Source organism: Caretta caretta, chromosome 5 (assembly GCF_965140235.1).
Source record: "Caretta caretta isolate rCarCar2 chromosome 5, rCarCar1.hap1, whole genome shotgun sequence".
NCBI classification, from domain to species: Eukaryota; Metazoa; Chordata; order Testudines; family Cheloniidae; genus Caretta; species Caretta caretta.
The window spans coordinates 39,730,655-39,743,943 of NC_134210.1; the positions used below are offsets into that span (position 1 = coordinate 39,730,655).

General features: G+C 43.6%; 1 protein-coding gene across 1 annotated transcript in view; it reads left to right on the plus strand.

Moving 5' to 3' along the window:
* The window catches only part of ZSWIM6 (zinc finger SWIM-type containing 6), a 167,365-nt gene that overhangs the window by 99,933 nt on the left and 54,143 nt on the right, over positions 1-13,289 (plus strand). The window contains exons 3-4 of the mRNA XM_048850294.2: positions 9,147-9,295; positions 9,828-9,978. Of these exons, the coding sequence (XP_048706251.1) occupies positions 9,147-9,295; positions 9,828-9,978 (300 nt within the window). The remainder of the gene's footprint in view (positions 1-9,146; positions 9,296-9,827; positions 9,979-13,289) is intronic.

Sequence of the window (13,289 nt, forward strand, 5' to 3'; positions counted from 1 at the left end):
TTCAGAGGCCCCGTTAGTAAAGGGTGCCTACAATAAGCAATAGGAACCATGTTTTTTGTTTTAAACTCAGTTTCCGCTAACTGCTTTAAACTACTACCCTAGCTAATAAAAAAAAAAATCCTATCTACTGCTCTGATTGGGGGGTGCGGGAGAGAGACACAGGACCTATGAAATATTTACTCTAGTATGAGTGAATGTAGTACACTTGAAAAGTACAATCGAGTGCCCTGGAGAAAAATCTGCTGTTTATCCACAGAACAGGGGTGGCATGGGTAGTGGCAATTCAGGCCTCCATACTGCACTATCACTGTGCTACAGCCCTGACCAGCAAGGACTAATTCTTAGGTGAGAAGGTAGCTTAGAATGGCCCTGCCCTTTCAGACATTGCCTCCATACCTTTTTAGTCCATGACCATTGACTAAGACCACCAACGGGGTTGTTGAAAAATTAGTGGGTTTAACAGTAAACTGTTACACCCTGTTGCCAAACAGACAATAAATACACATAAGGAAATTCCTTTTTCCTTTTTTTAGTTAGAAAAAAAGTTAAAGTCAAACCATACTGAGCATAACACGTGCAGATTTGTGAGAGAGGAGGCTCCAGACACTGCATGAAGTCTCTGTAATACTAGGCTGAGCCACATTTGTGAGCAGACCCTCAGCATGGTATCTTTGACCTTTGTCACCAAGACTTCTGGCAACAATGATTAGGGGCACAGTGCTACTGTGGAAAACAGTTTCAGAACCCGGCTGAAACCAGAACATAAACGCCATACATACTGACTCAGATCCAGGGCCATCCCTAGCCATTTTGGTGCCCTACGCAGCCCCCCTGCGGGGGAACTGTGTGGGGTCCCAGGCCTCTGCCGGGGGAGACTTGGGAGGCAGAGGGGAAACTGCCCCCCAGCACTCACCAGTGGCACGGTTGGGAGCTGGTGGCATGGAGCGGGCTGGAGCCAGGTCGCTCTGCTGACTGCTGCCTGTGAGTGCAGGGCACCCGACCCTTGCTGCAGTCCTCGGGGGAAAGGCTGGGGTGGGATGAGGCAGGGTGGAGCAGGGGTGGGATAGGGAAGAGGTGGAGCAGGGGCTGGTGCAGCCCGCAGCTGCATACTTTGCGTATGGGTAAGGATGGCCCTGCTCAGACCAGTGGTTCATGTAACCCAGTATCCCATCTTCTGACAGTGACCAGTGCCAGATGCTTCAGAGGGCGTGAACAGAACAGGGTAATTTAGTGAGGGATTCATCCCCTCTCCTCCAGTCCCAGCTTCTGGCAGTCAGAGGTTTAGGAATACCCAGAACATGAGGTTGTGTCCCTGACCATCTTGACTAACAGCCCTTGAAGGACTCCTGAACCCTATTTCTTTCTTGGCCATCACACATCCCCTGACAATGAGTTCCACAGGATGAATGTTCATTATGTGAAGAAGTACTTCCTTTTGTTTGTTTTTAAACCTGTTGCCTGTTAATTTCATTGGGCCAACCCCTGGTTCATGTCTTATGTGAAGGAGTAAATAACACTTTCACTTTCTCCACACTGTTCATGATTTTATAGACCTTTGTCATATCCTCTCTTAATTATCTCATTTCTAAGATGAACAGTCCCAGTCTTTTTACGCTTGACTTTCTTTTTACTCATATGGAAGCTGTTACGTACGTCTGTTAATTTTTGTTTCCCTTCTCTGGACTTTTTCCAATTCTAATGTATTCTTTTTGAAATGTGGTGACCAGAACTGAACATAGTATTCAAGATGTGGACATACCTTTGGTTTATATAGAGGTATTATATTTACTATCTGATTATCTATACCTTTCCTAATGGTTCCTAACTAACATTGTTGGCTTTTCTTTACTTATCTGTTTTAATTTATCAGTTTGTTCTACAACATATTCTATTGACACCTCAATCTTGGACAGTTCCTCAGATTTGTTACCTAAGAAGAATATCTCAAGTATGGGACTTTTTGTTACATCCTCTGCAGTGAAGACTGATGCAAAAAATTCATTTGGCTTCTCTGCAACAGCCTTGTCTTCCTTGACTGTTCATTTAGCACCTCAGTCACCTGTTTCGGGTATATTTTTTTTTAAAAAAATTCTGTTTAGTTTTTGTCTTTTGCTAGTTGCCCTTCAAATTCTTTTTTGGGCTTCCTAATTATACCTTGACTTAACAAAGTTTGTTCCTTTCTATTTTCCTCAGTAGGGTTTGACTTTCCAATTTTTAAAGTTTCCATGCAGCTTGCAGGCATTTCAGTCTTAAGACAGCTCCTTTTAATTTCTGTTTAACTAGCCTCCTCATTTCTGTATAGATCACCTTTTTGAAGTTAAATGGTACTGTGGTGTGTTGTTTTGGTATTTTCTCCCTACAGAGATGTTAAGTTTAATTACATTATGGTTGCTGTTACTGAGCAGTTAAGCTATATTCACCTCTTGGATGAGATCTTTTGCTTCACTTAGGACTAAATTGAGAATTGCCTCTCCCCTTCTAGGTTCCAGGACTAGCTGCTCCAAGACGCAGTCATTAATTTTATCTCTGTATCCCATCCTGAGGTGACATGTTCCCAGTATACATGGGGATAGTTGATATACTCCATTATTACTGGGCTTTGTTTTATTAGCCTTTCCAATGTCCCTGACTGTATTTCACAATTATTGTCACCATCCTGGGCAGGTGATTGTTAGTATATTTCTACTGCTATACTCTTATTATTCAAGCATGGAATTTCTATCCATAGAGATGGTGTGGTCAAGTTTGTCATTTAAGATTTTTACTACATTTGATTCTATGCTTTCTTTTAAATATAGTGCCACTCCTCCACCAGCATGACCTACTGTCATTCCTATATATTTTGTACCCTGGTATTATTGTGTCCCATTGATTATCATCATTCCACCAATTTCTGTGATGCCTGTTATTTCAGTAGCCTCCTTTAATACCAGGCATTCAAGTTTACCCTCTTAGTATTTGGACTTCCAGCATTTATATACAGTCACTTAAAAGATCTGTCAATATTTAGTTGTATGCCTTCATGTAATGTAACTGAATGGAACTCTCTCTTGCTTGACTGTTTCTCTTCAGTTCCTACCTGTAATTTATCAACTTCTGTCCTCTCCTCTTTATGAGGATATAGAATATCCCCTTTAATAAATTCTCCCCTAAGGGATGGGTCTGCCTGGCCTGTGCGTTCCTCCACAAATCTCAACACTACCCTAAGCCTTAGTTTAAAACCTCCTCTATGAGCTTTTTAGTTTTACATGCCAGCAGTCTGGTTCCATTTTGGTTTAGGTGGAGCCTATCCTTCCTGTATAGTCTCCTTCATTCCTAAAATGTTCCCAGGTCCTAATAAATCTAAATCCCTCCTACCAACACCGTCTGATCTACGCATAGAGACTGTGCAGTTCTGCTTGTCTAACTGGACCTGTACATTGAACTGGAAGCAATTTAGAGAATAGTACCATGGAGGTCCTGGATTTGAATATCTTGCCTAGCAGCCTAAATTTAGCCTCCACCACTTCTCCCCTGCCTTTCCTGATGTAATTGGTACCTACATGTACCACAACCACTGGCTCCTCCCCAGCACTGCACATAAGTCTATCTAGATGTCTTGAGAGATCCACAACCTTCCCACTTGACAGGCAGTTCACCAGGTGGTTCTCCCAGTCATCAGAAACGTAATGCTCTATATTTGTAATAAATCCTCCATTACTATTGCCTGTCTCTTCCAAATAAGTTGGGGTCACCTCCCTCAGAGGAGGATCATCAGTACGAGGCAATATCATGACATCTGAAAGGAGTTCCCCAACTATGGGCTTGTTTCCCTCTGCTCCTTTTTGATATAGTCCTTCTCCAAGGCTTTCATCCTCCTCTGCAGCACAGAAGCTGCCAGATTGGGGGTGGGACCGTTCTACTATGTTCCAGAAAGTCTCATCTATGTACCTCTGTCTTACTTAGCTCCTGCAGTTCAGCCACTCTGGTTTCATGAGCCCATATATGGTCTCTGAGGGCCATGAGCTCCTTGCACTGAATACATACATACGCCACCTGCCCACAAGGAAGGTAATCGTACATGCTGCAGTCTCTGAAATAAACTTGGTAGCCCACACTCTGCTGCTGGACTTGTGCTTTGTTATTTTTACTCTTGCAGGGTTTGGGGGTTTTTTTGGGTGGGGAAAGGAGGTGGTTTGTTTTCTGTGGGGGAGGGGGTGGTTGGAGGGGGTCAATTATTGGCCTAAGTTTAGAGAATGTTTGTTAGGTGTATCTGTATCTTGTGCTCCCACTCTAATCTCCCTCTGAAAACTCCTGTTTGCTGTTCCTGTTTGCTCTGGTCGCTTATGGGCTGGCTGTTCTCCCTGAGTTAGCCATACCCCCTTGTCAAGAGGCCCTAAAGGGATCAGAGCTCAATGGATGGTAGTCAAGCCCCTCATTAGGAAGCCATCAGTCTGGGCCAGGGCTGGGCAAACTATGGCCCGCAGGCCAGATCCAGGTCAGGCTCCCGGAAGCCACAGTATGGTCCCGCTCCAGCCAGGTCGCAGGGTTGGGGACCGCACCATGCGGCTCCCAGAAGCTGTGGCATGGCCCCACTCCAGCTCCTATGCGCGCCAATGGCCCCCTCCAATGGCCCCCTCTGGCGCTCCAATGGGAGCTGCAGGGGTGGTGCCTGCGGACGGGACAGCGTGCAGAGCTGCCTGGCCACGCCTCAGCATAGGAGCCAGAGAAGGGACATGCTGCTGCTTCCGGAGCCTCTTGAGGTAAGTGATGCTGCAAACCTGCACCCCTGAGCCTCTCCCCACACACCAACCCCCTGCCCCAGCCCTGATCCCCCTCCTGCTCTCCAAACCCCTCAGTCCCAGCCCGGAGCCCATTCCCGCACCCTAAACTCCTCATTTCTGACCCCACCCCAGAGATCGCACCCCCAACTGGAGCCCTCACCCCCTACTGCACCCCAACCCTAATTTTGTGAGCATTTATGGCCCGCCATACAATATTCCCAGATGTAGCCCTTGGGCCAAAAAGTTTGCCCACCCCTGGCCTAGGGTGAGCATGCAGCCCACTAAATAAACCACACTATACGCTTCAATCAAGAAAGCACACAACAACAAACAGATGACAAACTCACCCCAAGGGTCACCTGGTCACTCCTCCCTCACCTGGAGAACTCCCTCAAAACTGCCCTGTTCATTACTCCTGTATTGGAGAACTCTCTGGCAATGTTATTGTTACAGTTCTGGGCTGATCTGATACCAGTGTTCCAGGGACAGTATGTCATTACTAGAGAATCAATAATAGTCTTGTGGAAATTCAGCATTATAGCACAAACTGACTTACGAGCTTTTGATAAAATGTAAATAGTTCCAGAAAGAATTTGGTTTTTCACAAATAGTGAAGTTTAGCTATGACTTCTTACTAAATTGTTTTAATACAATTAAAACTAACCCCGCAAAAAATAATTTAAATTATAATTTATATCAACCAGTTTATTTTAAATCAAGTTTTGTGTTTTATATATTTTATTAATGACAAGTGCAATAAGTAGTTGTCTTTGTGTGTTTTGGAGCAATGAAATATTTAAGCTATTTTGCAAGGTGATACAAAAAACTCGAGTTACTGCAACAGCTGCACTGCCTGTTCTCCTGTGGTTTGATTTCCCTTTTTATCTCATTCTCTGCAACTGAAGACTTATCAACATTTGTTTCATGTAGTGCACTGCATTGAAAGCCGCTTAAAATGAACTAAGTAAAGAGAGAAGCACTTTTAGAGTGAAGTTTTTCATTCCTTAGTTTCATAATGTCTTGGGCTCAATTTTTGTCTTCACACACTCTAAAGAGCAACCTTGGAAGTCAGTGGGAGTTGCATGGACATATTCAAGGACACAGTTTTTGTGTCTCAATTTAAAAAACTATTTAAGGATACAATCCACACAAGATTCCCATTCTTATGGTCTCAAGCATTAGGAACTCCAAGCTATAAGATTTTTGGCTTTCAGAGGTACGAGCAGTTGAGTACAAGACACCTCTCTGCTCTTCAAAATCTTCCAGTTGTGTCTTCACTAGTCAGAAGGAGCTTGCTTCAGATTTTCAGCCATCTATGAGCTTCTCTGCATGGCATAGCTAGAATGGTGAAAAAATTATTAAATCCATAGAATTGAAGTAGTGATTTTTAATTTCAAAAACTCTGGAGAACTTTGTCCTCTTCTTAAACTTTTCAGCACTTATTGAAAAAAGTATTTGAATTGATACCTTTGTTTCCAGTTAGCGTACTATTTTTATCGTGTTGGTTACAGAAGGATACTTAAGGTATGTCTACATTGCAGTTAAAAACCCATGACCGGCCTGTTTCAGCTGACTCAGGCTCACGTGGCTTGGAGTAAGTCTGTGTTTAATTGTGGCTCTAGGACCCTCCCCTTCACTGGGTCCCAGTGCCTGGGCTCCTGCCTGAGCTGAAACATCTATACCACAATTAAACAGCCTTTTAGCCCAGGCCCTCGGAGCCTGAGTCAGCTGACCCACGCCATTCGCAGGTTTTTAACTGCAGTTTAGACATACCCATAGGCCCTGTCTAGAGTAAGATTTAAGTGGTGAGATGTTGCATAGCTGAATTACTAACAGCTTCTAGAATTCTGAGAGAGTCAAAGCAATTGTACTTTAGAATGTGCTGACTGGTCAAGGTAAAGCCTTTAATTCAACCACTTGAACATGTTCTAAAGTACAGTTGCTTTGTCTTGATTAGAGTTCTAGAAGGTGTTAGCTCAGAGGTGGGCAAACAGCGGCCTGCAGGCCACATCCAGCCCGCGGGACCGTCCTGCCCAGCCCCTGAGCTCCCAGCCTGCTGTCTCTCCTCCCCCCCCCCCCCCCCCAGCGCAGCCTCAGTGCGCTGTGCTGCCGGTGCTCTGGCCCACTGCTCCTGCCAGGTAGGGCAGCAGCATTGCTGCGAGTGCCTGCCACTCTGAGCAGCGTGATAAGGGGGTGGGGAGGGGTTGGATAAGGGGCAGGGGTCCCGGGGGGTGGGGGGGGCAGTTGGATGGGGCGGAGGTTTGGGGGGGGCTGTCAGGGGATGGGTAGCAGGGGGGTTGGATGGGGCGCTGGTGTGGATAGGGGTCAGGGCAATCGGGGGCAGTCAGGGTCCTGGGGGGGCAGTCAGGGGGTGGGGGTGTGGATAGGGGTTGGGGCAGTAAGGGGACTGGTGGTAGGGGGGGTTGGGTCCAGGGCAGGGGTCCTGGGACGGGCGGGTCAGGGGACAAGGGGGGGGTGTTAGATGGGTTGGGGGTTCTGAGGGGGGCGGGAAGTGGGAGCGGGCAGATAGGGGGCGGGGTCCAGGCTGTTTAGGGAGGCACAACCTTCCCTACCTGGCCCTCCATAAAGTTTCACAACCCCGATGTGGCCCCGGGGCCAAAAAGTTTGCTCACCCTTGTGTTAGCTATTCAGTGGGGTTAACCTGGTCTATCATACCACCTTTAAATCTTAATCTAGACAGGGCATAAAAGTGCAGTTTGGCTCTGGGCTTGTCTGCATTGTAGATAACTTGACTGTTGCCCCTAACTCAAGTTACATCCACACGCACAAAAGCTTGAGGGTGGTGGTGCTTTCAACTCAAGTTGTCTGGCCTGTCAAGGATATAAGCTAAAACTTACATTAGCACAATTTGTCAGCTGTTAATAAAGATACTCTGTGGGGTAATCTAATTTCACAGTTGCTTTGTCTTGATTAGAGTTCTAGAAGGTGTTAGCTCAGAGGTGGGCAAACTGCGGCCTGCAGGCCACATCCAGCCCGTGAGACCGTCCTGCCCAGCCCCTGAGCTCCCAGGTAGGGCAGCAGCATTGCTGCGAGTGCCTGCCACTCTGAGCAGCATGATAAGGGCGTGGGGAGGGGTTGGATAAGGGGCAGGGGTCCCGGGGGGTGGGGGGGGGGCAGTGCTGTTTCATAGTGTGGCTACTCAAGGTAGGCTAACTTAAAAGGATTTAACTCAGTTATGTACACTCGAATTAACTGTACAGTGAAGACCTAGCCTGTGTAAAAATGCTTATTAATCAACAGATCCATTCCCTCTACATGCTTGCTTACTCATGAGTTTTTCTACTGCGTTCGCGTTTTTGTGCTTTGGGGTTGTTTTTTTTTTTTGGTTTGGTTGTTTTTTTTTTTTTTTTTTTTACTCCTATTGGCCTTGCAGAGCCATTACAGCTAAGAGGAACTGAGTTGATGTATTACTGGGCCATCAACAGAATTTTACACTGAGCCCTGGTCTACACTGGGGTGGGGGATCGATCTAAGTTACGCAACTTCAGCTACGTGAATAACGTATTAGATCGACTTACCATGGTGTCTTCACCGCAGTAAGTCAACTGCTGCCGCTCCCCAGTTGACTCTGCCTGTGCCTGTCGTGGCGCTGGAGTGCAGGAGTCGACGGGAGAGTGCTCGAGGGTCAATTTTATTGTGTCTAGACTAGACACGATAAATCGATCCCCGCTGGATCAATCGCTGCCCGCTGATTCGGCAGGTAGTGAAGACATACCCTAAGTATCAATCACTTACATCTGTGCAAGATTATTGAAGGCACTGGGTGTTGTACAGGTGTCATGGAAAACACTATCTGAAGACACTGTGATTGAAGAGGTACTAAAGGAAACATAATTTGGCTTGCAGAACCTTTTCTTATATGTACTGGTGCACAAAAAGGGGAACCTCAAGCTGGTTTGGCAATACTGGCAAAAAAAAAGTCTTGTAATTGAAAATGTTGGATATAAATTTCACTTAGATCATGAACATGGAACCTTTGGAGTAGAGCCACACTTTAAACTTTCCAGAATACCTTTTTCAGGTATCATGTTGTGTATTTTTATGTGAAACTGACATAAAACATCGTATTACAGAAACTTTGTCTTGTGAAACCTCTTGTAATTAAACAGGTTTTTGCTTAGTTTGTAGTTAATTATTAAATATGATTACTTGGAGCCCCTTTCTCGTCTTCCCTCAGAGTGGTCGGGGTACTGAGAAAAAACTTCAAAATATTTTAATAAGGTAAAGCCACAATACCCAAAACAAGAGAGATCCCAAGTCCAAAAAATTCCTCTGTACTTCTGACCTCCTTCCCCCTCCCCTCCCACTATGGACCTATAATCTTTATTTAGACCATAATGATTTTTTCGCTGCTGTTTGTAGGTGCTCCTGACCCAACAGCAGGTGCTAGCATAGATGATGAAAACTGTTGGCACTTGGATGAAGAACAAGTCCAGGAGCAAGTTAAACTCTTTCTCTCCCAGGGTGGATACCATGGATCAGGGAAGCAGCTCAATTTGCTTTTTGCAAAGGTAGGGGTTACATTTGGGTCTCCTTCTTTTTTTGTTTTCCTCTATCCAGCCCATATTTGATTGATTAATTAATTACTGAAAATGCAGTCATTTTTAAACCAAGTTATGCCTTATTAGTACAGCATTATGTTACCGAGAATTCTCCATCAGTGGAGCATAACTTGATGTGCCTTAAAATCTACTTGTTTATCATCACTAGTTTTTTTCCCCAAAGTTTTGGAAAACCATATGTGATATTCTTGGGGCATACATTTTAATGTAAGTCTAAATTTCTTGTGGAAAACCTGTTCAGAACAGAAATTGCAGTGGGACATTAACAGTGATCTAAAATCATTTTTACTGTTGGAGAACAAACTCCATGTAGTCAAGTTCTCATTTAAAATTTTTTGACAGTGAGAGTTTTTTTTTTTAAATAGTGTATGTGCCTCAAAGAGGGAGGAGGAATTAAATAAAACATAAGCTTCAGTATTTCATCAGTATTATGTAGCTTCTTTTTTCAATCTTGTATTAAGAGACCTTTTTTGTTTCCTAGGTGCGAGAGATGTTAAAGATGAGAGACTCTAATGGAGCTCGCATGTTGACATTGATAACAGAACAGTTCATGGCTGACCCTCGTCTGTCGCTTTGGAGGCAACAAGGCACTGCAATGACTGACAAGTATAGGCAGCTCTGGGATGAACTGGGTAAATGTGAATAATTAAAATTATATGCTGTGTATGTATATGTTTCATAGATTCCAAGGCCAGAAGAGACCATTGTGATCATCTAGTCTGACGTCCTGTATACCGAGAACGTAACACTCCTCCAAAATCATTCCTAGAGCATAGCTTTTAGAGAGAACCTCTAATCTTAACTTAAAAATCAGCAATGATGGAGAATCCAGAATGTTCCTTGATAAATTACTCCAATGGTTAATTGCCCTCACTGTCAAAAATGTACGCCTTATTTTCAGTCTGCATTTGTCTAGCTTCAGTTTCCATCTATCAGATGATAATGTTGTTATACCTTTCTCTGCTAGATTGGAGAGCCCATTGTTACTTCTCTTTGCTAATCTAAATAGATTGAGCTCCTTGAGCCTATCACTATAAAGCATGTTTTCTAATACTTTAATCATTCCTATTGCTCTTCTCTGAACCTTCTCCAATTTATCAACATCCTTCTTGAACTGTGAGCATCAGAACTGGACACAATATTCCAGCAGCAGTCACACGAGTGCTAAATACAGAGGTAAAATAACCTCCCTACTTCTACTCAAGATTCCCCTGTTTATGCATCCCAAGATCACATTAGCTTTTTTGGCCACACACTGGGAGCTCATGTTCAGCTGTTTATCCACCATGACCCCCAAATCTTTTTCACAGTCGGTGCTTCCCAGGATAGGGTTTTGACCCCCATTTTGTAAGAATATCCTACATTCTTTGTTCCTAGATGTATATATTTACATTTAGCTGTATCAAACTATATATTGTTTGGTTGCACCCAGTTTACCAAACAATCGAGATCACTCTGAATCAATAATCTGTCTTCTCCATTATTTACCACTCATCCCCAATTTTTGTGTCATTTGCAAACTTTATCACAGATCGTTCTGTTTTCTTCCAGGTCACTGATAAAAATGTTAAATAGATTAGGGCCAAGAACTGATCCCTGCAGCACCCCACTGGAAACACTCCCACTTGATGACTGTACCCCATTTACCATTACATTTTCAGACCTATCAGCCGGTTTTTAATCCATTTAATATGTGCCATGCTAATTTTATATTGTTCTAGTTTTTTAATCAAAATGTCTTGTGGTACCAAGTTAAATGTCTTACAGAAGTCTAAGTAAGGAATGAAGGAAGAACTGGACATTTAAAAAAGGCAGGTTTATCAGGATACTGAGTAAAACTGAAACTGGAGTTCTCTGCAGGCTTAATTGTTCAATTTAAAAGGGGCTGGAGTTGTTGTGAATTTCTGGCATACAGCGGGGGGTGGAAATGGCAGCCTGGACATCTTGATTTGATGGTGAAACAAAGCACCTTTTGCTAGAGAAAAGGACATATGCTTAATTGAAAGTAACAATTTGGCTATATTTAAAACTATAGGAATGCGTACTTTGTTGCTTATGTAGGTGGAGCTGGTAGGTGCTGGGAGGGGCTATCCTGGAACCTGTAGCACTTTTACAGGATACTGCAGATAAACCTAAATTTTAATAAATTGTCTAAGCCATCACTCCTCTTCTCTTCATTTTCAGTTTCATATCAGCAGTTTCTTCTTGTCTGTGCTCATTTGATGCTACAGGCAGAAGAGCCTGAGCAGTTGCGTTGTAACACCAGATGTAACTCAGGCCTAGTCTGCACTTAAAAATTAGATTGCCCTAGCTATGTTGCTCAGGGCTGTGAAAAATGTTGTGCCTTGAGTGCCATAGTTAGGTCAACATAATGCAAGGTGTAGATGCGGCTAAGTATTCTGCCAACCTAGCTACTGCCTCTCAGAGAGATGGATTAACTACATAGATAGAAAAACTGCTTCCATTAATGTAGGAAGTGTCTAGTCTGTGACTGTAGTGTAATCCTACCTTGAGTCAGTCATTACTTTCTTCTTATAGTAACCCTAATCCTTCCTCTGCTGCCTGTATTGGCCATGTCACCCCTTGACGGTGCCCATCTGGTGCTGCAAGTAGAAGAATCTCTGCCTAGAGCACCAAGTGGGGGCATTGTGTCAATGAATTATAACAGTTTGTCAAAGGTAAAATGATCTTGTCTGAGGCAGTCACAGTGTAGAGGCAGTCACAGTGGAAATCTCCATCCTCACTTCTAATTAGGCATGGTAGCTCCCGATCTGATGCAATCGCCTCTACTTCGGTCCTGAACCCGTGCACTTCCTCATCTTCAAGGCACCTCAGTCCTGACCTGCAGTTTTATTTGCTGACTCAACCAATGGTATTGAAGTACGCAGATGACCTGGAGTGAGAGAGTGATGAGTGGCTGAGTTATTTCTGCTGTCACAGTACTCCTCTGTCTGTTGCACCAAATGGGTAAAGTGTGGAAATCAGGCTTTTCCAGTTTTCTGATTGTCACCAAAGTCAATAGGGCTGTTCCTACTGATGCCTAGAATGTTCACTGAAATTTTGGAATTGATCGGACTGTGCTTCCCCATAGTCTTAACCTGCTGACATGTGGAATTTACAAACTGCCTTGTTTTCACTAAGGGTTTTGCCTCAAGTTAAGAATACACCTCTTTCATAGTAAAGACACAGACCTGAGAAAGAAATATGAGCACTGAAGAAGATAAGGGTATTAGGAAGCCCAAAGGAAAAACAGTGATCACAGAATGAAGAGCAGGGTATATGGAGGACCAGCTATTTGTTTGGGCAACAGTGGCAAGGGAGGTCTCATACAGATGTTGAGGGGTAACAAATTTGATTGTACCTTCTAAAATCAGAATCAAAATCAGATGCTTTTCCTCTAGACATGCTATATGTAAGGGTAAAAGAGCATATTTACCTTTTGTCTGCTCAGAGTGATCTGCTTTGAGAATGGTATATACACATGAGAATTTTCCCCTTAAATCTATGAAGAAAATGCTTGCAGTGGTGTTAATCACAGTGAAGTAGGTTTTTTAATATTGTATGTTCATTAAGCTCTTGATTATTTCATGGGGTAAATAATGCTTTTGTATTGTAGTTATGAAAGACTTTAGCAGATGTAAAGTGTAAGTTCTGTTTAATAAAGGGCTACTTAATTTTGTAGCCTACCAACCATTAGGCATATGGACAATTTTTCAGTTTTATTTTGGGCATATGTTTTTAAGCTTCTTGTAATAAGCTTCATTCTGTGACTGGGTCACTTGAGTAATGATCCTTTCATAAAAACTTAACCAATGCTTCCTGCAATGCAGTGGGCGCTTGCATGGTAGTTGGAATAATAAGTTAGACCGGGAACAGAGGGCCTGTTCCCATTGAAGTCTTTAGTAAAACTCCCCTAGACTTCAGCAGAAGCGGGATTGAGTCT